Here is a 25,199-nt window from a genome sequence, read left to right on the forward strand (position 1 = left end):
TTCTGCAACAGGCCCACATATAATGAATAAATAAATCCTTAAAGAAAGAAAGAAAATGGGGATTGTATTGCATGAAGGAATGCATTCTACAACAGGTCCACATATAAATGCTACAGTATTTTATAAGAGACTATATAACCCTAAATATGGTAACTGTTGCATTTTATGATATACAAGTAATTCTTCTAGGGTAGGGAAAATGACTCATCAGGTAACTTTCTTGCTGCTACCCTGATAACCAGAGCCTGCCAAGGACCAGTGTCCTTGGAGAGAGGTTCTAAAAGAAGGGCTGTCTGAGAGAAGCCAAGCAAAAGACTCCAGGTCAAAGGTGGGTCCAGGCTTGAGGGCTCTGTTCTGCTCAAGGCAGCTTTCCAAATTGCTTTCTCTCTATTCTGCTTTCTCTGGAGATCTCCAGACAGCTCTCTCTCTCTCTCTCTCTCTCTCTCTCTCTCTCTCTCTCTGTGTGTGTGTGTGTGTGTGTGTGTTCCTCCCCCCCCCCCCCCCAGATAGTTCTAGCAGTTTTCTCTTGCTATTTTAAAAACATTCTTTGGATAGCTCAACTCTTGCAGATCAAAAGTGCAGTCTTTTATCTTACATACCAGCCTAGCCGTCATTTCAGTTTTCCTTTTGATTATCCTATGAATCAGCATAATATGACCCCAGCCCCTGGATTCTTAGGAGACAGCAAGCACACATTTATTATTTTTTTAACCTGACAAAAGAATTCAGAGACCTGTCTGCCTTTGTTAAGCACAGAAGATAAACCGCCTGGGTGGGACCCGTCCTAAAATGACCATTTTTCCCTCCCGAGCCTAGACTTAAATTCCCTCTGTCCCAGGCTGACCTTGAAATCAGGAATCTTTCAGTCTTTGTAAGTATAAACAAAAAACTTAGCTGTGTAGAATCTCCTGAGATCACTGCTCCCTAAATTCTTTATCTTTCTTAGTATCTTTCTGACAAGGTAGCTTGCTGTCCCTTCCCCCCACAGCATTTAACTGGGACCCTCCAGGCTGGCAACCCCCACTCTTCCCCAGGCCTTATCTCTGGCCTATTCAAGCTGCGACTTTCTTGGCCTACAGCCTCCACCCTTCCCCTGGCGTTATCTCCGGCCCTTGAGAACAATGCAGCCATTTTCACCTTAACTACCAGGGCCTCCTCAGCGCAGTTTCACCTGGAGACCAGCAGAAAACTGCGTGACTGGAAGCAGGAAACCCGCCGAGAAGAAGATCCAAGGAATTTGCGGCCATTTGGGGGGCAGGGTGGTTTTTCCAAAGACTATAAATATTGGCTTAATTATAGTAAAGTCAGTCTCTATGGGCAACTGTCCTCTTGACTCATTTCTCTTTCGCCCCCTTTCCGTTACCCCAAGAATTCTCTTCCAGGTAATCCAGTTCGCATGTGGCCGTAGGCGGCTACAGCTTGCAGAGCAGCTACTTTTGTTCTTTAAGATTCCTGAAGTCCCTCATATAATTCATATTATCCTTATATTGAAAGGGTTAACTCAGAAACTTTGAAAAGGTCATAGAACACTGACCTCTCCCAGAAGGGCGAGCTAAATTACATTCCTCAGACCACAAGGTGGTCCCTGTGGCTAGGAAAGGCCCAGAGTCTGTTGGCCACCTACCTCATCCCCCACCATCAACCAATTAGTTTAAAGGTAACACTGTTCTGCCAACCACATTGTGCCTAATAGTGGCTGCCCTGAGAACTGTATAAAAGACCAGCGCAGCCCGGACTGCTGGTCATTCTGTCTCTAGGTGCAGGGTGGGCCCCAGCATGCTGGAAAATAAATAAAAATCCTCTTGTTTTTTGCATTGATTCCTGTCTCCGAGTGGTCCACTCAGGGGTCTCTCTGGTAAGTGAAGACTCCCCTGAGTCTTACAGCGGTATAATGTGAAACATATTCTAGATTTTGAAGACTTTAAATAAAAAGTATAATGTGTCTAATTAATAAATACTGGTTATACATGGAAATGATATTTTGAGTATGGAGGATTAAATAAGTAAGATTCTCTCTGTTTTCATTAATTTTTAATTTTCATAACCTGTTTGCTGGAAAACTGAAAGTTACAGAGGTAGTCTGCTTTATATTTCTATAGCTCAGGACTGGTGTAAAAAAAAAAAAAACTTTTTGGAAGCTACAGAGCTGGTTTGTATACAGAAGGGCTACTGATTTCTTTGAGTTCATTTTGTATTCAGGCACTTTGCTGAAAGTATTTATCAGCTTTGGGAGCTCCTGGTAGAATTATTGGGGTCACTTATTACTTTCTTATCATCTGCAAATAGTGATACTTTTTCCTTTTCAATTTGATCCTCTTGATCTCCTTTAGTTGTCTTATTGCTCTAGCTATGATTTCAAATACTCCATTGAATAGATAAGGAGAGAGTGGGCAGCCTTATCTCTGATTTTAGTGGAATTGCTTTAAGTTTCTCTCCATTAATTTGATGTTGACTATTGGCACGTCAAAGGCTTTTTCAGTGTCAAATGAGATGATGTGGTTTTTTTCCCCCCCTTTCAGATCATTTATATGGTAGATTACATTGATGGATTTTCATATGTTGCATGATCTTTGCATCCCTGGGATGAAGTCTACTTAATCATTGTACTGGCTGCTTTTGTATGTCAAGCTGGAGTTATCACAGAGAAAGGAGCCTCCTTGGAGGAAATGCCTCCATAAGATCCAGCTGTAAGGCATTTTCTCAATTAGTGATCAAGGGGGGAGGGTCCAGTCATTATGAGTAGCGCCATCCCTGGGCTGGTAGCCCTGGGTTCTGTAAGAGAGCAATCTGAGCAAGCCAGAGGAAGCAAGCCAGTCAGCACGCTTACTCCAGGGCCTCTGCATCAGCTCCTGCCTCCTAGTTCTGCTCTGTGTGAGCTCCAGTCCTGACCTCCTTTGGTGATGAACATCTGTGTGGAAGTGTAAGCTGAATAAACCCTTTCCTCCCCAACTTGCTTCTTGGTCATGATGTGTGTGCAGGAATAGAAACCCTAACATAATTATGGTGGATAAAGTTTTGATGTGTTCTTGGATTTGGTTTGTGAGTATTGAATATTTTAAATGTTAATATTAAATATTAAAATATTGACTATTTTAGTATGGATGTTCATAAAGGAAATTGGTCTGAAATTCTCTTTGTTGTTTATAAGGTTTGTCTATCAGGGTGATTGTGGCCTCATAAAATAAATTTGGCAATGTTCCTTCTATTTCTATTTCTGTGGAATAATTTGAGGAGTATTAGGCATGTTGACTACTCGAGCCAAAGGGTGCACTTGATTTCTGGATTTAAACGCTTTGATAGGCGGGCCTTGGTGGTCAGCCTCAGGAGGAGGAAGTGACCAAAGAACAGGCCTTGGTAGCCAGCTTTAGGAATCTGGTCTACTGGTTGTTAGCAAGGCAGAAGCAGGGAAAGGTCTACCAGAGCTGGGCTTGCCATGCTCAAGGTGGCTGGAGTCCCTTCATTCTGCCTCTTGCCTGACTCTGGCCTTGTGTGCCTTTAGGGTTTTTGTTTTGTTTTGGCTTTTGGAGACAGGGTTTCTAGGTAGCCCTGACTGTCCTGGAACTAGATTTGCCTGTCTCTGCTTTCCAAGCCCACCCCTGCCCCACTCTGGGGAGAGTAAAGTGTGCATGCATCACTATGCCTGGGTTCCTTTTGGTTTTTGACCTCTCCTTTTCCAGTGATTTGTTTATTGCTTAAATGAGTGTGGATAATTATTTACTATGAAGAAGAAAACAAACATCTTCAGAGGCTGGAGAAATGATTTCAGAAGAGCAATTATTGCCCTTGCAGAGGACCAAAGTTCAGTTCCTAGAACCCACATGGTGGCTCCCAACACTCTGTAACTCCAATTTCAGGGGATCCAACACCTTCTTCAAACTTCTGTGTATATCATACAGACTCAAAGTGAGCATACATACATGCAAGCAAAATACTCATACACATAAATCTTTTGAGTTGTGGGGTGGTACACAGCCCTTGAGAGACAGAGGCAGGCATGGATACCTGAGTTCAAGACTACTGTCCTCCAATTCTAATGATCTCTTCATAGTGGACCTGCCAAGAATGCCTGGCTTTCACGGGGAAACATTGGTAAGCTGGTGGCCTTCCCAGCCTTGCGCAGGCTCAACAGGCCTTGAGTGCTTGCCACAGTGGACCTTAATGACCTTGGTGGAGTCATCTGCCTTGGTTGCACAGGCAAGTTCCCACAGGAACTTAGATTAGATTAGCAAGGCTGCATTGGCCTTGCTTTTACAACATAATGCAGCTGAAACAAAGGATGGAGTCTGTAGGCTTTCCCTATATAAACACGGTGGTGCTGAATATTAAACTCGCGGCCTTGATCAGAACGTTGTCTTGGCTTCATTCTTCTCTCACCCCCAGCCCATCTCTTTCATTTCCAGCCCCCCTTTCAGGTAAAGCCAGTTTGTCCGTGGGGGCTGGATAGCTACAACAGCTTAATTACTTCACAATGGCAATGCTCATTGCCAGTCAATCTAAGCACTTCATATTGGTTCTATCTAGTTGTCATAGCAACATCAGCAGATAGGTACTGCAGTGGGTTGAAGATCTAAGGTGGTGCCTGAGTGAGAGTGGGACTCAGCTTCTCTCTTCTAAGACACAGAGAAAGGTATTAGAGCACAAAGGTCCCCATGCTCACAGCATAGAGAAACCACAGGAAATGCAGGACTGTATTTTTAAAGGCAAAAATGTAGAACATGTTTTCCACCCAAAAGGCTAGGAGGTGGAAAATAGCCGGTGACCTCTGTTCTATCTGGAGGGGTGGGCCATACCTGGATCCCCCTAAGCTTCCACAACCAGGACCAGAGGTGGCAAATTGCCAGGAGCCATTCTCACAGAGATCTCAAAAACCCCTTCCTCTCAGCCATTCCCAGCTGGCTTTCTTTAGGCTGCTTTTAGAAGGAAATGTACTAGTTTAAAGATTAGCCAAGTAAGCTAGATGGTCAGTACGTTCAGAGCTCACCTGAGTGGGCTCGAACAAACGAAGCTCACCTGTGGTTAGGTTACCATAGCAACTCCTTTCCACTTCACCTCCCCATGATCGAAATATGATGCCAAGTTCCTACTGCACCTGCCAAATCTTAGCTGAGATCCTGAGAGACAATTCTGAGAAACTGTTCCTGAGATATGATGCTAGCCCCCTGAGATTGTTCCCCGAGTACTTTCCCCCTTCACCCCTCCCCACACCTGCTTGCTTGCCTTTATAACGCCTTGTGTGAAAATTAAAGATTGACAGCTCGATCGGAATTTTGTCTTGCTGTTCGGTTCTTTTGTGTCTGTCTTGTCTCTCGCCTTCCCCTAGGTGGTTCCAGGACCCTGCTGACTGTCCTGCAGGTCGGGACAGCAAATGGTCTAGATGACTTTGGCATGCTCTGTATGGCTGGCTCTGCCAGGCTACGACAAATAAGATCTGATGTGATTCACAGTCCAGATGACTTCTGTGTTATCTGTATAGCAGAGACTACACCAGATCCTCCCTTAGGCCCTTGAGATGACACACATGATTATAAATAAATTATTAATTGTAGCAGTGAATTAATCTGGAGGCTGTATTTCTTTATCTTATACTATTTGCCAATAACCACATATAAAAACAATATTTAAAATTGCATCTCAATAGCTGAACAGTTAAATAATCTACCTTTACTTTCTATGCCAATCTGGCTGCCTCCCAGCCCCATCCCATGCGTCTTAGTCAGGGTTTCTATTCCTGCACAAAACATCATGATGGAAAACCCTGATGTCATCATAAGAGTGAGGCGGAGGGAAGGGTAACAATGCTCAGAGGAGTCAGTGGCTGCCGATTCCAAGGCTACAGCTACAAACCAAGGCACACAACCTGTCCTGGGACAGGACAGGAGTATCATCTTACAAGAGCTTGTCAGCACTTTGACTTTGGCCTAGAGAAATAAGAGTTCAGACTTTTAAATTCCAGAACTATGAGGAAAAAAAAATCTGTTGTTTTAACTTGTCATGAATGAAGGTTAAACTCTTGTTTTTTTCACGCTAAGTGTGGTAACAGTTTTCTAAAATTGCTAGGTGTTCATGTTTCACATCCGTTGCTTGTGTTTTCTTCAATTAAACTGCTTGAGTTTGCTATCAGTACCTTGCTGGGACTCTGCCTAGACAAGAGTGAGATTCTGAGCACAAACAGCCCTGAAAACATCTTCCTTCACCAACAGCAACTGACCCTTGGGTTCCCGATTTTCTTGGCCAACACTAGGGCCATCAAATCCTCAGAAGTATAAAGTTCTAGAATTCCTTTGCCATGGACTTGTTTTCAGAGTTACATTTCTTAGAGGCTGGGGTAAGGATGGATCCTGTTTAGGAGATTCCATGGCCCAGGCCTCTGGAAGCCCATCTGAGACAGAGGATGTGTCCAAGAGAGGATCCAGAAGCAAGTGTGACCTGATTGGGAGATGGATCATGTTACCCTGCTCCCTCTGTCCTCCTTCCACACCCAATTCCTACAGAAGAGAAAATTCTCTAGCCACATCCAGCTTGCTTATTTTATATGTGTTTTCCCTGCACTGGCTTTACAGATATATGTAAGCCTTGTAGGTACTGGGGACCAAACCAGGACCCTCTGGAAGAGCAACACATATTCTTTACCACTGAGCCATCTCTCCAACCCTCTAGTAAAAAGTTATTGGAATTTTCCCTCAACATGAACTTGTTCTGCCATATTTCTTGAATATCTTCCGGCACTAACAGACTAGAGGATGGAAGATCAGTAATATTGTGGGGCTTAATAGCATTTCTTTATCTACTCCAGGAGGTGCCCATGTTCATTTATAGCAAAGCCAGAATTTCTATAGAAAAACAATCTGTAGACCAGCCTGGCTGAAAACTCAGTTATCTACCTGCCTTTGTCTCCTGAGGGCTAGGATTAAAGATGTGTAACCACCACTGCCCAGCTAACAATCCTGATTTCTAATGCCTATGCATCATGATTTCCAGTTGAAAATTTGAACTTGGCTCTTAAAGAACTCGAACACTTGTTGGTAGATGGTCATAGCAGAGGATGTCCTTACTTAATCATCTAAAGTACAGTCCAGGGCTGGGGTTCAGCACCCACTGTGGGCAGTGCACTGCTGCCTGTTCCAGGCCTTTTCTGGCCTTCTAGGGCATCTACATACATATGCCATTCACTCACACAGATACATAAACATAAAAGTAAAATCTTAAAAAAGCTTTTCACTTTGGCAACAGATAGACTAAAAGTGAAACAATATAGAGGAAACTGTCATGGCCCCTTGTACATCTTTTTTTGCTTGCTATCTACTCAATGAATTCACTCATTCAAAATAAAGCATGACTAATGTAGCTCATTCTACATTATGTCTATCATGTAGGATAGACATAAGATTGATATTTGATTCTGATACAAGGAAACCAAGTATAAGAGAAACTGTGGCTTAGTTTTTTCTGCTTTGGTGAAAAAGCAAATCAACTTTCCTTCCAGAGCTCAAGAGAATCTATATAAACAGGATGACCCTCAATAACTCCATCATGTAGACTGAATCTAAAGGAGTGGGTACTGAAGTCTAGGTCAACTGTTCTTACCAGGGTACAAATTAGAAGTTGAACAGCCAAGTGTAGTGGCACATGATTTTAATCCCAGCACTCATGAGGTAGAGGCAGGCAGATATCTTGAGTACAAGGCTAGACTGGTCTATATAATGAGTTCTAGGACACCCATGGCAACATAAGAGAGATTATTTCACAAAAAGTGAGAATTGGGGTTGTTTAAAGTGAGGATTGGGGTTGGTAAAATGTTTTTGAAGAAAACTCTGAAGCCTAGGCTAACACGCAGCTGAGAGAATGTTAAGCAGAGCCTTGGCACTAGAATTTTGATGTTCTCAGTTGTTAGGACTGAAACATTTCCAAATTCATAAGCTGAAAACTTACTCCCCAATATGGTGCTATTAGGGATGAGGGTCTAGAAGATTCAAACATAGAACAGTCAAGAACAGGACTTTATAAAAATCCATTTCTTTCTGTTTTCTGCCATGTAAGAGCATAACATAATTGAGTACAGCCAGAAAATGGGCCCTCTCCAGACTGCGACCTCTAGAACGGTGTGAACTACAATTCTGTTGTTTAAACCATACCTAGTATATTTGTTACTGCAACCCCAACCAAGACACTATGTACAACCAGGGTTAAATAACAGTGCATTCTGTGTAAGCAGACTCTCTAGTTGTAACTCCCAGAAAAATTAATTTAAAGCTAGAAGAGGAGATGCTGGTTTTTGAGGTAAGGATGCATGGTGCTATCCGGTCTACTTCAGAATCCTGGGCAGTGAGTCTCCTACTCAGCCTACAAGGCTAGAAACACAGGTGCAGAGCAATGAACCTGCTACTGAATTTTAATAGTCAGCAGCAACGGAATTTGATTGTATCTTACAGGTAGTTTTATTTAAGGACCAACTACCTGAATAAGTGCATTAGAACAGGAGCGAAACAAATTCCTAGTTACTGAAGCACAAATTTCTTCTACTAGCAAAACATGCAAAAAACCCACACACATTGTAGATCCAAGACAAAAATGTGGATGTACAGTGCAACTATTTATGAATATATTATACATATACAAAACTGAGTATAAAATTCCAAGCTACCTTTCAAATCAACTCTGAATCCTTCGTTTCACCTCATTTACAGAAGAAACTTAAAAGCAGCTTGTCACAATGCTGTTTTAATAACATACTTGGAATAGTTCAGCCCAATGGACTCTCCATTCCATCATGTATCAGAAAAAAATTAAATACTTTAAGCAGTTCCTCATCCCACTCTGATTCATTACTCTAAAACCAACATGAACATAGCAACTGTGTTAGTGATGTTCCTAAAGCAGCCACAGCAGGGTGCAATCTCTGGTGTTTTATGAGAGCAGAGTGATATTGGAAGGCTTTTCCACAGTCCTAACACCCAAAAAGCTTCTCTCCTGAATGAATCTTCTGATGCTGAGTGAGGTGTGTGTTTTGGCTGAAAGTCTGTGGGCACTCAGTAGCGTGGTAAGGTTTCGCTCCAGTGTGAGTGCTCTGGTGCTCAGTCAGGTGCACGCTCTGGGTAAGGCATTTGTCACATTCATTGCACTTACAGGGCTTCTCTCTAGCATGGATTCGCTGATGCTGAGTCAGATGGGTGCTCCGGCCGAAGGCCTTTCCACATTTGTTACACTGGTAGGGTTTTTCTTCTGTGTGAGTTTTTTGATGTTGAGCAAGAGATGAACAGTGTCGAAAGGTCTTACCACACTTGGGACAGGCGTACGGCTTGGCTCCTGTGTGAATTCTCTTGTGTTGTATAAGGTGTATTTTCTGGTTGAAGGCTCTCCCGCATTCACTGCACTTGTACGGTCTTTCACCCGTATGGATTTTCTTATGCTGAATAAGGGATGAGCCATAGCTGAAGGTTTTCCCACATTCGTGACATTGGTAAGGCTTCTCTCCAGTATGAATTCTTTCATGCTTAATAAGACATGAGCTCCGACTAAAGGCTTTCCCACATTCCTTACATTCATAGGCTTTCTCCTGCGTGTGAGTTTTCTGATGCTGATTAAGGTTTGACAGGTAGCTGAAAGCCTTTCCGCACTCACTGCACTCGAAGGGCTTCTCTCGCGTGTGGATCCTCTGATGCTGTGTAAGGGATGAGCAGTAGCTGAAGGCCTTCCCGCAGTCGCTGCACTTGTAAGGCTTCTCTCCTGTGTGAATTTTCAGATGCTGAGCAAGGGAGGACCAGTAACTGAAGGCTTTCCCACATTCTGCGCAGTCATAGGGCTTCTCCCCAGTGTGTGTTTTCTGATGCTGAGTCAGGTTGGAGTGCTGGCTGAAGGCTTTGCCACACTGATTACACTCGTAAGGCTTTTCCCCAGTATGAATCATATGGTGACGGATAAACGTCGATGGGCCGTTGAAGGCCTTCCCACACTCGTTACACTTGTAGGTTTTCTCCCCTGTGTGAATTTTTTGATGTTGAGTGAGGTGTGTGCTCCTGGTGAATGTTTTTTCACATTCCTGACATTTGAAAGGTTTCTCTCCTGTATGAATCTTCTGGTGCTCCATAAAGTGGCCTCTCTGGCTGAAGGATTTGCCACACTGGTTACAAGTATACGGCTTCTCACCAGTGTGAATCCTGTGATGCTGAACAAGGTGGGTCCTCTGACTAAAGGCCTTCCCACATTCATCACATTTATAGGGCTTTTCTCCAGTGTGAATTCTTTGATGCTGAGTGAGAGACGGACTCTCAACGAAACTCTTTCCACACTGGTCACATTTGTACGGTTTGTCTCCTGTATGGATTCTCTGATGGTTTACAAGGTTCTCACTTCTGCTGAAAGCTTTGTTGCATTCCTTACATGTGTAGGGTTTCTCTCCAGTGTGCGTTCTTTGATGGCGAATGAGAGCAGAACAGTAGGTAAAAGCTTTGCCGCATTCGTTGCACTTACATAGCTTCTCTTTCTTGACTGGGTGGGACCTCTGCGAGGCTCGTGCTCTAGTGGACGTCTGATCTAGCGCTACTTCCGTTTGTGTTGTGAGGCTTGAGCTCACGCCAAGGTCACTCGCACAAGTGGGTGCTGTTTTCTCAGTCACTTTGACTTCCCTTGGCAGCGGCTGTTGGTTTGCTTCAAGCTTCTCTAAACTCCCGCCAGCCCCTTTGACGCTGGTTACCACTGTCTCTGAGGATAGTTGCTCTCCAGAAATGTCAAGTTCTAGGAGTGACACACTATTTTCAGGTCTTGTTTTCCAGTCTGAAAGAAAAGAAAATGTCGGGCTGGAGAGATGGCTCAGAGGTTAAGAGCACTGACTGCTCTTCTAGAGGTCCTGAGTTCAAATCCCAGCAACCACATGGTGGCTCACAACCATCTGTAATGGGTTCTGATGCCCTCTTCTGGTGTATTTGAAGACAGCAACAGTGTACTTACATATAAAATAAATAAATCTTAAAAAAAAAAAAAAGAAAGAAAAAAAAAGAAAGAAAAGAAAATGCCAGTTATTTTCTGGACAGAGAAAAAAGAAAACTGCCCTTGTTGGAGATTATCTAATCCTTTGTAAGTTCTCAAATATATAACTTTAACATTTGGGGAGAAAGAAGAAACAGCTAAGGAGAATAAACGAAAACTGGGAAGAGAATGCTTATTTCAGTTTCATAGATGATCTCTAAGGACAACTAAGAATGACATTTAAAGTAATAGTTAAATTTAAGAGGTAAGTCGGATATGTTATTATACATCCTTAGTCTCAGCACCTGAAAACTGAGATAATACTACCACAATGGCGGCCCCAACAGTATTACAAGTTACACCCTTCTTCAGAGGTTTCTGTCCCTGCTTGACCCCATTGCTATAAGGTTGACTATAGCCACCGAAGACCCGAAGATTCAAACCCCATGTGAATTTGAGTACCATTAGCCGCACAAAATCAGGGGAAAGATTAATATGATTACCATCTACAAAAATTCTAGCCAAGGGAGGTGGGGCTAAGCTCAAGGAGTATGAGGTCATAGACAAGTCCCAGAGGAGAGTTTAGGGAATCACCATCAATGCAGTCCATGTGGAGTAGCGCACTGCTGCCTGCCACTATGCCTGCGCGGACTACCCCAGTCATGCAGATTACTTTAAGAACATAATCATGGCACTGCACCTCTGGATGGCTGCACTCTGGTGGTGGCAGCTGATGGCCCCATGCTCCAGACACAAGAGCACAGTGGGTAAACAGATTGGAGCAGGCACTATCCAGGACTCAGATATGGTAGCAACTAGCAGAGCTGGAGATCCAGGAACTGCTCAGTTATTTTGGCTATGAAGGAGAGGAGACTCCAGCCATTACAGGCTCTTCTCTCTGTGTCCTTGAGCAATGCCATCCTGATCTAGGTGTGAAGTTAGTGCAGAAGCTGCTGGATCTGTGGACACATGTCCCAGTGCTCAGCTGGGACCTGAGGAAGCCCTGCCACCTGCAGTCAGTTTACTCCATCCCCGGCTTCGACACAGTGGTGACGGGTACACTAGAGCATGGCATTCTGAAGGTCGATGAGTGTGAGGGGCTGGGAAATAGCAAGAACATTAGCATTGTGCTGAGAGGCACTGAGACCTTCCATATGCCTGAGTCCCTGGAGAGGACTGAGGCAGGGGATAGCATGGGTGCTCTAGGACAAGGTTAGAAGTGGGATGGTCTAAGGCATGGCTTGGCCATGGTTAAGCCAGAGTCTATGCAACCCCACCAAAGGGTGGATGTCCAGTCTTATATCCTAAGCAAGGAGAGGGTGTCTCATTTTATACCTGTTATCTTCTTCCTGTCTTGGGACATAGCCTATCACGTCATCTTGCCTCCAGGTCAGGAACCTGCCATGCCTGGAGAGGACCTGAAGCCTAGCCTCAGCTGTGGCAGCCATGCTCTTAGAGAAAGGCCAGCACTTCACCTTGCAGGATGGCCACACAGCCGCTGGCACTGTCCTCATCTCTGAAACCCCTGCCACAACAAAGGAGAAACCAGAACCTCAGATGGAGAGTGCCTGAACTTCTGCTCAGGCTTTTGATGTTATGGCCCCGGGTCATAATTTCCTTCTGTGGACACATCTGCAGCCAAACAATGTACAACAATGGACGCTTCTGCTCATACGAAGTGGCCTACCAGGTGAGGCAGGCAAATAAACCATGGATTAAAGAAAAAAAAGAGGTAACCTGAGACCACTAAGGATACAGAGAAAAGGACTGACTCTGAGGATGCAGTCTGAAGTGAGATTCCTTGTTAATAAACAGCAAGGAAAAATTTTAACAATGGTGACTTAAATTCAGGGCAATAGGAAAGACTTAGCCTAGAACCCTGAAGAAAGAATTCCATCTCTGTTAAATATTAGGAGTCTAAACAGGAGAAGAAATGATGACAACTTTAAGTCTATCATTCTGGAATGTGGAAAAGAAATGGAGGATTAGATTAAAGGTGTGTGGGAGTGGAAGATGTCAAAAGCAGCATTAGAATAGGATGCTTATATCTAAGATATGAAATTCCAGCTTATCAGGAAAGAAGCAGCTGAAGCCATAGGAAAGGATTTGTGAAAAGGGCAGAGGCCAGAAAGACCCTCGCGGGTGATAGAAGACAACACTTTCCCACTGGACAGGGAAGGTAAGAAATGACCCTGAGTTGTGAGTCTAGCCACAATCACTGTAACCATGAACAGAATGGCAGACCCCCAAAGCTGCCCACCATCTCCTGCCCAGAAAATGGAATAGCATGTGTCAATATAGGCAGTCTCACAGTTGCAGAAATTCTTCAGCGAGAACAAGGTCATATGTTTCACAGGTATGTTTACACCAACAATAATAATACCCAGGGAAATATGTTTATACAGTAAATAATCATAAAAAATATCTTCTGAGGCTGGTGAAATGGCTTAGGTGGCAAAGGTGCTTGCCCCTGCTGGGCCTGATAATTTGAGTTCAATCCTTATGATCCACATGGAATGGAGGACTATCACAAGGTGTCCTCTGACCTCATATAAATGCATGCATCCCCGGCCAATACACAAATACAATAAAGGCAATAACGAATATCCCCTGGATGTACCGCAGGGGAAAGGGCATGAGGGTTATAAAGTCCTGTGCTGTTAAAAAAGACAGAGAAAAGTGTTTGGAAGTGACCAGTCACAAATATGAATCCTATGAAGGCAACGTGGTATTAACCACAACCAATGTCCACACAGTGTCATATTCTCGATTCAATGATTAAGAGAATTAGCTGGGCCAAGAATAAAGGATTTGAAGAATTAGAGAAAGTTCCAGAATATATTGACTACTATCACTACTTTCCTACATATAAAAATCTATGGATAACAAATTCCAATACCCAATATGTTGACAAATATTTGAGGATGTTAAAAACCAAGCTATGGCCAGGCGTGGTGGCGCATGCCTGTAATCCCAGCACTTGGGAGGCAGAGACAGGTGGATTTCTGAGTTCGAGGCCAGTGTGGTCTACAAAGTGAGTTCCAGGACAGCCAAGGCTATACAGAGAAGCCCTGTCTCGAAAACACAAAACAAACAAACAAACAAACAACCCCCCCCAAAAAAAAACAAAAAAAAACCAAAAAACCAAACCAAACCAAACCAAAAACCAAGCTATGAAACCCTGTCTCGAAAAAAGCAAAAAGAAATGGAAAAACAAACAAACAAAACAAGCTGCACAAAAAGCAGGCAGGACAGTGAGACAAACTCCTCAGGATTGCAGGTCATGGCTCTGCAGGGACGGCTCTAAGACATCCTAGAAAAAGGCAACTGGGGGCTGGAAAGAGCTCAGTTAAGAACAGTTATTGCTGTTGCAAAGGACCTGGGTTTGGTCCTAGCATCCACACAGTAGCCCACAATTCACCTGAAACTCTAGTTGAAGGGGATGTGATTCCTTCTTCTGACTGTGTCAGCACCTATGTATGGTAAAGAAACACACATGTAGGCAAAAGTCTCTATCTCTGTTTCTTTCTCTTACACACCACACACACACACACACACACACACACACACACTCAAATAAACAGTAAATTTTTTTTAAAGTACAGTGGGAAGTATTATTACTAGATAAGACCAAGAAGAGTAATACATTTCAGAGAGGAAGGCCAAGGTTGAGACAATAACACATTCAGACTTAGATCAAGAACAAGAAAATTAATGAGAATAATCAAATCATCCATTAATTCTATGAACTCTGGGATAAGTTCAAGAGACAAAACCTACCAATCTGGAGAAGAAAGTGAGATAGTCTAAAGGCACCATTTAATGAAATTATAGTAGAGAATTACCCAAGCCTAAAAAGGGCACATGGGGGAAGGATATCTATCCACATACAACAAGCATACAGTACTTCAAATAGACATGGTTAACATGAGACAGTCACAATGTCAAAATTACAAAAACATAGTATTAAAAACTGTATTTACGTGAGTAAAACACCAAACCACATACATCAGAGAAATATCAGAATAACACTACTCTCTGTCAACAACTCTAAAAGCCAGAAGAACAGGCTTATATTTCAAACCCTGGAAAGAAGCACTTGGGGGCTGTTAGGTAGTTAATTGTTTACAACACTCTTGCTCTTACGAAGACCTACATCCGATTCCTAACACCCACATGGTAGTTCACAACCATCTGTAACTCCGGCTAACGCTAGAGGCAGCACAGTGGTTATAAGTGCTGGGTGCTCTTCCACAGTGCTGGGTTAGATCTCCAGAACCTACATGGGAAGCTCACAGTTATCTTTAAGTCCAATCCCAGAGGATCCAACACTTTACCTGAACTCCAGTGTCCCTTCCCCCACAGCATTTAGCTGGACTTCTCAGCCCATCCTATTCAAGCTGTGACATTCCTGGCTGGCAGCACCAGACATTCCAGGCCGGCAGCCCCCACCCTTCCGCTGGTGTTACCCAGCCTATTCAAGGGGTGACATTCCTGGCCCACAGCCTCCACCCTTCCCCAGGTGTTATCTCTGGCCCTTGTTTTGTTGGGAATACAGCCGCTTTCATCATAACAACCAAGGCTGCCTCAGGGCAGTCTCACCTGGAGACCAGCAGAAAACCTGTGTGATGTGACTGGAAGCAGGCAACCCGCTGAGAAGAAGATCCAAGGAATTCCTGGCCATTTGGGGGGCAGGGTGGTTTTCTAAAGACTATATATTGGCTAAATAATAGTAAAGTCAGTCTCTATTGGCAACTGTTGTCTTGACTCTTTTCTCTTTCGTCCCCTTCCCGTTTATCCCCAGAATTCTCTTCCAGGTATCCAGTTCACATGTGGCCGTGGGCGGCTACACTCCAGGGTCAGTATATAAATGTAGAACACACACACACACACACACACACTAATAAAATTAAAAATTTTAAAACTAGCTGGGCAATGGTGGCACACACCTTGAGTCCCAGCAGTTGGGAGGCAGAGGCAGATGGATCTCTGAGTTTTAAGCCAGACTTGTCTACAAAGAGAGTTCCAGGACAGCCAGAATTACTGTCTTAGTCAGGGTTTCTATTCCTGCACAAAACATCATGACCAAGATGCAAGTTGGGGAGGAAAAGGTTTATTCAGCTTATAGTTCCCCATTGCTATTCATCCCCAAAAGAAGTCAGGACTGAACTCAAGCAGATCAGGAAGCAGGAGCTGATGCAGAAGCCATGGAGGGATGCTTCTTACTGGATTGCCTCCCTGGCTTGTTCAGCTTGCTTTCTTATAGAACCTAAGACTGCCAGCCCAGGGATGGTACCACCCACAATGGGCCCTCTCCCCTAGATCACTAGTTGAGAGAAAATGCCTTACAGCTGGAGGAGGCATTTCCTCAACTGAAGCTCCTTTATCAGAGATAACCCCAGCCTGTGTCAGGATGACACACAAAACCAGCCAGTACAATAACATACATAGAGAAACTGTCTCAAAATGCACACTGCCCCTCAAGATTGTTATTCTCAACAAAGACATCTTTTAATATATTTCAAGACAAGTACAACCTAAGGCAATTATGATACTGCAGAACACACTTAAAGAGATATTATACACTAGAAAAGGAAAAACTGTAAAAGAGGACACGAGAGAATACATTTATTTCGTGAGAGGAATAGATGTGCAAATGGGAGCCAGGAACAAATTCACCTAACACGGTAAACCAGAAAACTCCTAATACTAGTAGAGAACAAAGAAAGAACTAGAGCAATAGTCTACTTAGCCAGAACAACCAACAAAAACATAAGTCACTGCAAATTCTTCAATAATGATGTCAAATGCAAATGGCCTTAACTCAGCAATATAAAAACACAAACTGACTGAATAAAGAAACAAGATCTAGAAACACAGTTTCCCTTCAAAGGCACTCATAAATGGAAATTAACCTACCAAACAAATGCAAGCTTTTAACCTGCCTGTAGACCACATCTCCTGCCTCCGCCTTCCAGTGCTGGGACTGAAGGTGTAAGCAACCAGTGCCAGCTTAGCAAACACAAACACATTAAGCTAGGATAGCTATTGTGATATTGGATAAAGTAGACCCCAAACTGAAACTTGTCAGACTAGATAAAGGAGACCACTGCTTATTAACAAAGAGGACAATTAAACAAAACAAAACAAAAAAAAAAAATCACAAAAAGCCGAGCGGTGGTGGCGCACGCCTGTAATCCCAGCACTCTGGGAGGCAGAGGCAGGTGGATTTCTGAGTTCGAGGCCAGCCCGGTCTACAGAGTGAGTTCCAGGACAGCCAGGGCTACACAGAGAAACCCTGTCTCAAAAAAAAAAAAAAAAAAAAAACCCAAAAACAAAACAAAGAGGACAATTTTTAAGAAGATATAACCACTGCTTGGGTTGCCAATTTCATGTAACAAACACTGAAAGGTATGTGAATAGTGAAACACTTCAATAATCCACACACACTTTCAGATATGTCTTCTAAATTAAAAATCACCAAAGAAATTTCAGAGCTAAATTATGCCATCTATCAGTTGGATTTAAACATCTGCACAATATTCTATCCACCAGATACACAACATGCATTCTCAGTGGCCCTTGAAATCATCTTAAGAGGCCACAAGTAAGCCTAAATAAATACAAAAAGATTAACATCAATTCATTGTGTCTTACCAAGTCATAATGGAATAAAATTAAAATATATCAAGCAAGAGAAGCTACAGAAACAACATAAATTCTTGGAAACTGAATAATATAGTTCTGAATAAACAGTGGAGTCAGTGAATAAATCAAGGAGAAAATAGAAAACTTCCTAGAATCAAAAGAAAATGATAACACAATTTACCAGAACCTCTTGGCTAGAGCTAATGCAATTCTAAGTTTATAGCTGTAAGTGCGTACAGTAACCCCTGTCCCCTAAAAAGAACCGGAGGGGAGTGTCTCACACACACACACACACACACACACACACACACACACACACACACACACAGATACCCATACCTACACATACTTTAAAAAAGAAAGACAAACAGCAAATAAATAATCTAATGATATACCTCAAAGTGTGTGGTTTTTTTTCACTTTAAAAATTATGTGTGTGAGCATATGTGCATAAGTGCCTATGATAGAAGAGCCCAGAAGTATTAGTAGCTGAATTTGGGTACTCTGGAAGAGTATAAGTTCTCTTAACCAGTAAGTCATTTGTCTTGCCCTTATCTTCAAGGTTCTTGAAAAGGAAGGAAAGAAGGAAGGAAGGAAGGAAGGAAGGAAAGAAGGAAGGAAGGAAGGAAGGAAGGAAGGAAGGAAGGAAGGAAGGAAGGAAGGAAGGAAGGAAGGAAAGAAGAAAAGAAGGCCAGATAATGGTGGTACATGCCTATAATACTAGCATTTAGGAGGCAGAGGCAGGCAGATCTCAGTGATTTTGAGGCCAGCCTGGTCTACAGATAGAGTTGAAGGACCACTGGGAACACACAGAATTCAAAGGCACACAGAGAAACCCTGTCTCAAAAAACCATAACAACAAAATCAAAAACAGTCTGTGGTGGTTAGTTTTTGATCAGGTTGATATAAGCTAGAATAATCTGGAAAGCAGGAACTCCAACTGAGAAACTGCCTGATCAGACTAGCCTGTAGGTCAGTCTGTGGGGACATTTTCTTGATTAGCATTAAGTGTTAATCAAGCCCACTGTGGGTGGTACAACCTTTGGAGAGGTGGGCCTGAGTTAGTAAGAAGCAAGCTGAGTGAGCTGTAGAGAGCACGCCGGTAGGCAGCACTCGTCCGTGGCCTCTGGCCAGCTCCTGGACCCAGGTTCCTGCACTGTTCCATTTCCTGCCTTGGTTTCCCAATGATGGACTGTGACCAGGAAGTGTCATGATGCTTATCACAGTAATAGCAAACTAGGACTTAAGCCAAACGCAAAAGCATATCACTAGAAATAATGATCAGGCTGAAATTAATGCAACATGGACTTAAAAGTACAATGCATGAGCAAGAGTTAGTTCCTTAAAGAGATTTAATAGATTGATAAATCTCAAGTCAAATGAAGAGGAATACAAGAAGTACTTTTGCAAAATCAGATTAAAAAGGAACTTTTTATAACAGACACCAATGAAATCTAGAGAATCATATGGGAATACATTAAAAATACAAGGAGGTCAAAATTGGAGAAAAGATGAATTCCTAAATACATGTGAGCTAACAAAATTAAATCAAGATATAACACTTACAGAGCCATAATAATATTGAATTACATAATAATGTTGAATTAAAGAGCCAATAATAATATTGAAACAGTAATTAAAAGTCTCCCAACAAGAGATGCCCAGGACCAAATGAGTTTATTGCTAATTCTACCAAATGTTTAAGGAAGAGGTAACACGTTCACTTCTCAAACTGTTCCAAAAGCAGAAAAGGAGGAAAATACCACCAAGCTCATTTTACAAAGCTAGTATCACTCTAATATCAAAACTAGATAAAGACAACAACAAAAAAATATAGAGTAATTTCCATGATGTAAGTATAAAACTTGCAACAAAATACCTGCAGGCCAAATTCAAGAACATACTAAGATCATACAGAACCACAACAATGGTTTTTTTTTTAAACCTCAGGGATGGAAGGCTGATTTAAGATAGACAAATCCATGAATGAAAAAGACACATAGATAGACTAAGAACAAAAACCGCATGGTCATCTCAGAAAAGGCATTTGACAAAGCTCAATATCCCTTTACCAAGACAGTCCTGAAGAAACTAGGAACAGAAGGAATATAACGGCCCTGCAAATGTCATGACTTAATTTTCTTTATGGCTGAATAAAATCCCATTGTGTAGATGCACCTCATTTCCTTCATCTATTCCTGTGCTCATGGGCTCCTAGGCTACTGTGACCAGAGTCAGGGCCTTGAAGAAATTCCTTGTGTAGTTGGAAACTAATGATTTAAAAGAAAAAATTATTCAGAACCTCAATGACAGAATGATAAAGTTACAGAATATGAAACTACAAATGAAATTAAGAAAAGAGTGAGTGCATTAAAACAAACAAGAAAGAAAACATAAAAAAACAAAACAGAAAAACAAAACCAAGGCTACAGGTGTGGAACTCACTTTTACTTTAGTCGGGAACAGAGAGACTTAGGCAGTGTTGAGTGAAAGCACTTGGAACTAGCATGTTTCTGTTTGATGCCAACAGAAATGGAACCCAAAACAGAAAATGAGGGGACAATCCTGGGTCAAAACAAAGTGGGAAGAGAGAATGCAGACTGTGAGTACAGATGTCTCCTTTTAGGAGAATCAGGAAGGCTGAAACCTCGAAAGGGAATGTAAAATAGACTATGTTGAGCTGGTGTTCATCTCTCCCAGGTGATGCTCTGAAGAGCAGAGTGCACACACCTATACAGAGTCACTTCTCATGGGGAAGAGCAGTCCTCTGTTGTCACACACTACGTACCTTCCAAGGAACCAACAGGAATGCACGACTCCTCAATCCATGGCTCTGTCCCTTGCTCTAGTTGGGAAATCATATCAGGTTTGGAAACCTGGAGCCCTGCTCAGAGGAGGAAAAAAAGGAATCTGTCTGCAATAAGGAAAAAGTACCAGATCAGAATGCAATCTCACCATTCCATCTCTAAGATACTCTACATAGGAAAAATTTGGTGTGATGAACAGCAGTCAAATGTTGTAACAAGGGAGCAACTCATCTAAGGAGAATACTCCACTTGATCATGAGGAGAAACTTCTAACATTTAAAATTGCTGGTTCCTAAATTTAGATGCCAATCACATCTAAGCACAATAATGTGTCTCCCACATCCATCTAAACTTAGGGCTACCCTCACCTAAAGAGACAAGGTGTGTGTTTGTCACACCATATAAACTTAAGGTTCCCGAGACCAGTTGTGTACCCTCTGCTCACATCCTCATCTTAACTTGGGCAGTGCAGTATCATACTCACCTATAGAGACCAGATGTGTATAATTTTCCAATGTCACATCTCTGAACAAATCTCTCTGTGTAGGATCCAGGTGTTTCCATTCTTCCTGAGTGAAGTTCACAACCACATCCTTGAAGGTCACTGATTCCTAAAATATCAAGTATTCTACAGCTTAGCCTTAGGAAATAGGTAAAATTAATAATACCCATAGAAGCAAGTCAGGTGATAAACTAAAAGTAGTACTAATATGTTTACTTTTGGAAAAAATTTCAAACAGACCTTACCCATAAGATTGGTGTTAAGAATAAAAAGAAATGTTCCTTATGGTAGGTGGTAATGTAGCTCATTGGCAGAGCATGAGAAAGGTCCTAAGTTCAATCCTCAACACCAAAAACAAAAGCCAAAAAGCAAAATAAACACTAACCTTTTTCCCTGTAAAGTGCTTAATAAACATATTAAAATGTTATTGATTATAGCAATTATAATATAGTACTTGCTATATCTTAGAACTCAGAGATAAAGAGGACGAGCAAAGACAGCACTGGCCAATAGAATGAGCACTCACTTAGATGCCTACATTAAGCACTTTATTTTATGAACCTTCATGTATGTTGAAACATCCAATTAGAGTTGGCTCTCTCCATCTGTGGATTCAATCAACTATAGATAAAATGCATTCAAAGAACATGCACAGATATTGTTCTTGTATTCCCTAAACAATACAGTAGAACAACTGTGTAGAATTTATAGTGTATTTGCATAGTATTTACAATGTGTCTAGAGATGATTAAAGTACACGGGAGAATGTGGATAGGTTATATGCAAACACTGTGCCATCTTATGTAAAGGAGTTGAGGATCTACATGTTTTGGCATCTGTTAGGGAACCTAAAATCAATTCCTCCAGAATACAGAGTTAAGACAATATAGTTTAAAATGCATGCAGTTTATTGTTACAATATTCCTCAATAAAAAACAAAGTGAAGCTAACAGAACTTCAGGTGTAACTGGGAAGAGGTGATGAGGGACATCTTGAGGTTAAGGCTCATGGAACATTTTTCCTACATTTAAAATCTATCATGGTTCACAGATGACCTACAGAATAAAGCCTTCACAGTTCTCATTACATATTTGAGATTTTTTTCATATTCTGATCTCATTCAATTTTATTTTTTTAATTTTCCAAAATAAGTCATCTCTTCCAAATGTGAATCTGTGACTATTACCAGTGCTCACCTGCGCATCTGGACTCGGCTCCCCACACCTGTCTTACTCCAATATTCAAATATCACTTGTCCTTGAGAGAATACAATCCCACGTCCTTCACGCTACTCTCCGTCCTCCGCCAACCACACACCTCTCTCATTCCCTAAGATCTGCAGTGCCCACTTCCCCTTCTGTACACCTGCCTACTTTGACTTTTATTGGCCACTTTCCTGTTTGTTGTGCTTCTCCTTCTTCTTCCCCACCCAGCAGTGTTTCAAGACTCTGGGTAAGAGGTAAATGGTGAGTGATTGCTGAAGCTGTGGAGGCACAGCTGGATCCAGATGAGATCACAGGACAGATGAGAGCCCAGAGAAGGCTCACCAACAATGATTTGGGAGTCAACATACTTGACAATAAAAACACATTATTCTGAGAAGGGACATTGTTAGTATTCTGTCTAAATTCACCCCACAGTTACCTAGCAACAGCCAGGTATGCCCCTCCCCACAGTTACTTGGCAATAGCCAGTTAGGTCTGGCCCACTCTAAGAAGGGATATCTGCCCCGCCTGTCTCTTGCCTCTTACTCTCTCTTCTCTTTCCACTTCAGTTGCCCTCTTGGGCTCTCTTCCCTTCCCCACTCCCTTCCTGCTCTCTCCATGTCGTCATGGCCAGCCTCTACTTCTCTCTGCCTTTCTCTGCCTCTACTACCCCCCTGTCCCTTCCCCCACAGCATTTAGCTGTGACCTTCCTGGCCTGCAGCCTCCACCCTTCCCCTGGTGTTATCTCTGGCCTATTCAAGTTGCGATATTCCTGGCCCGCAGCCTCCACCCTTCCCCAGGTGTTATCTCCCGCCTAGTTCCAATGGGAACAATACAGCCTCTTTCACCTTAACAACCAAGGCTGCCTCAGGGCAGTGGGAGGCTACACCCCCCTTAACACCCATCCTCATGCCCTGAATACACTCTACTCTATACTATCGGGTCTGGTCCCTCTGGGAAGGGATACCTCAGCATGGCCCTGATGATGCACCGCTCCCCCACACCCCATGAAACATATTCTTATGCCACTTTCTCTTTATATTATCACAACAGACATTGCACTTGGGAAAAATCTTAACTTACCCGAAAACTAGATGGTGGGAGTAGGGTGCGTCCCTCGTGGAGACTGGCGGAGTCTGCAGAGGACAGACCTGACGAGGAAGAGGCCGTGATGAATATGACCAGATGTGCTGCTGCCAGCAATCCAGAAAAAGAATTTACTTTTCTTCCTGGAGATAAGAACTACGTCTCCCCTTCCTTTATATGTCAGAATCCCCCCACCCACAAAAGGTTTAACTGAGGCCTCTGTACTGTCCTGAGAAGGCTCAGGAGAAACAAACAAAAACAACAAAAACCAAACTGTGCCTTAATATTCAGCTTTGTCTCTTGATACTTAACTATTCACATGGTTCATACAGAGAAATTAATCCTCGGTCCTCATTACTGAAGCAAGACATTCCTGCTGACTCTTCTATGCTACACATACACTATGAGTAAGCAGCTGGGTATGACAGTACATGCCTTTAATCCCAGCACTAAGGAAGCAAAAACTCGCGGGTCTCAGTGAGTTTATTGACACTCTCACATACCTAATGAAAGTAAAGACATGCAAGCACTTATACACATATAATAAAATCTAAAAAAAAAAAAAATTAACAAAAAATTTGATGAAAAATAGTAATAGATCATACTCTTAGGTATTTTTAAAAGGACATTTAAAGAACTATGTTTAGTGTTGGGCACGGCAATGTAAGAAATATGCTAACTAGGAAAGGACTACTCAAGTCTAGCGATCTTATATGGACCTATCATAGAAAATGAGACTTAGGCTACTTGACAGGGAACTTAACAGCTGAATTCACAGGTAAGGGCATCACTGTTAAAGTACTGACAGTCTCTGGTGCTTTTAAGATCTACGCACAAGTTACAGGACCAGGCACTTTAGTGAGAGGAACTAAAAGGCAAGGAAACATTTGCACCCCAAAATGGTTTTTAGGCCACACACACTTGCACCGGCACAAGCTTGAAAAACTGCTATCTGCAAGATATTTCAAACCTAATCTTTGCATTAAAAAGTTAGAACACTTTTTATTCTGACAGTTTTTTTTATTCGAAAATGTAATATAAGAGAACTATCAAGAGGATCAGATATTCTGAACTGTTGTTCCTTTTCAAATTCTCATGTCCAGAACTCAGAATTGATTCTTCCAAGTTTCTTTCGATGTAATTAGGTTTCTTTACCGCTAGCCACATGGCTTCCTCCTTCCACCTCTCAGCTCGCCCTACACCAGCCCTCTCTCTACCCTGGTGATCCCCATTACCTGCCATCCCAGGAGCTCTACGTGTTCCGCAAGAACTTGGACACGTGGATACCCTGCAGGCAGCTTCAGGTAGGAACTCGGATGTCCCGCTCTCCTTCCTTCTAAGAGACTGGCCTACCAGACACAGGATACACTCTGCGGCTCGCGTTTTACAGTCGCACCTCTGACTCGTATAGAGTAGCCAGGAGGTCCTGTCCAGGAGCGGAGGTGCACAGGGGAGGTCTGGATTACTACAAGAAGCAAAAAGCGAACAGGGAGCGAGCAGCTCTGCCTGGCTGCAGCAGAGACTCCGGGCGCCCACCTAGAGTCAGGCCACGCGCCCTCCACAGGGTCTGCGATCTCCTACTTCCCCAGGCGGCCAGGCACCTGTTGCGGGGCACAGCAGAAAGGCGGGCTGCCCCGCATTCAGCTGGCCCGGCCCAGAACAAAGGAACAAAGCCTTGGGGAACCCGTGGTCCCCGGCAACGCCGAGGGGAGGCGCGCCCCCTTCCCTGACTCCCCGGCTTCCTCCCGCGCAGGCCGCACCGCGCGGGCCCGCAAGGTGACGACACACTCCCAGGGCGCTGGTGGTTGCCATGGTGATACCTGGACTCCTGTCAAGTGACGCACTCCCAAGGATCCTGGATCCAGAAGCGTGGAATAGCCACCAAAACTCAGGCACTGAGTTTACGCGGTGGGACGAGCCAAACACCCACCCCTTTCCACGCCCACAGTCCGCTTAGCGGTCACTTCCGGTCCGGTAGACCCTTTCCCT

General features: G+C 43.0%; 1 protein-coding gene across 3 annotated transcripts; it reads right to left on the reverse strand.

The window, feature by feature from the left end:
* Positions 1–8,411: 8,411 nt before the first annotated feature.
* Positions 8,412–25,155, reverse strand: Znf184 (zinc finger protein 184). Of its 3 annotated transcripts, XM_052157483.1 has the most exons (6): positions 25,031–25,155; positions 24,446–24,636; positions 23,208–23,317; positions 20,902–21,028; positions 20,399–20,494; positions 8,412–10,770 (listed from the first exon to the last, which is right to left on the reverse strand). In XM_052157483.1, the coding sequence occupies exons 2-6, from the start codon at positions 24,450–24,452 to the stop codon at positions 8,945–8,947; spliced, it is 2,166 nt and encodes a 721-aa protein (XP_052013443.1). In that variant the 5' UTR covers positions 24,453–24,636; positions 25,031–25,155; the 3' UTR covers positions 8,412–8,944. The 3 variants fall into 3 exon arrangements, with proteins under 3 accessions (XP_052013443.1, XP_052013444.1, XP_052013445.1); XM_052157484.1 differs by lacking the exons at positions 23,208–23,317; positions 24,446–24,636; positions 25,031–25,155 and having other exon boundaries at positions 20,399–20,524; positions 20,902–20,999; XM_052157485.1 differs by lacking the exons at positions 20,399–20,494; positions 20,902–21,028; positions 23,208–23,317; positions 24,446–24,636; positions 25,031–25,155 and adding an exon at positions 12,298–12,393.
* Between the last annotated feature and the right edge of the window lie 44 nt (positions 25,156–25,199).

This window comes from Apodemus sylvaticus, chromosome 14 (genome assembly GCF_947179515.1).
Source record: "Apodemus sylvaticus chromosome 14, mApoSyl1.1, whole genome shotgun sequence".
Taxonomy (NCBI): Eukaryota; Metazoa; Chordata; class Mammalia; order Rodentia; family Muridae; genus Apodemus; species Apodemus sylvaticus.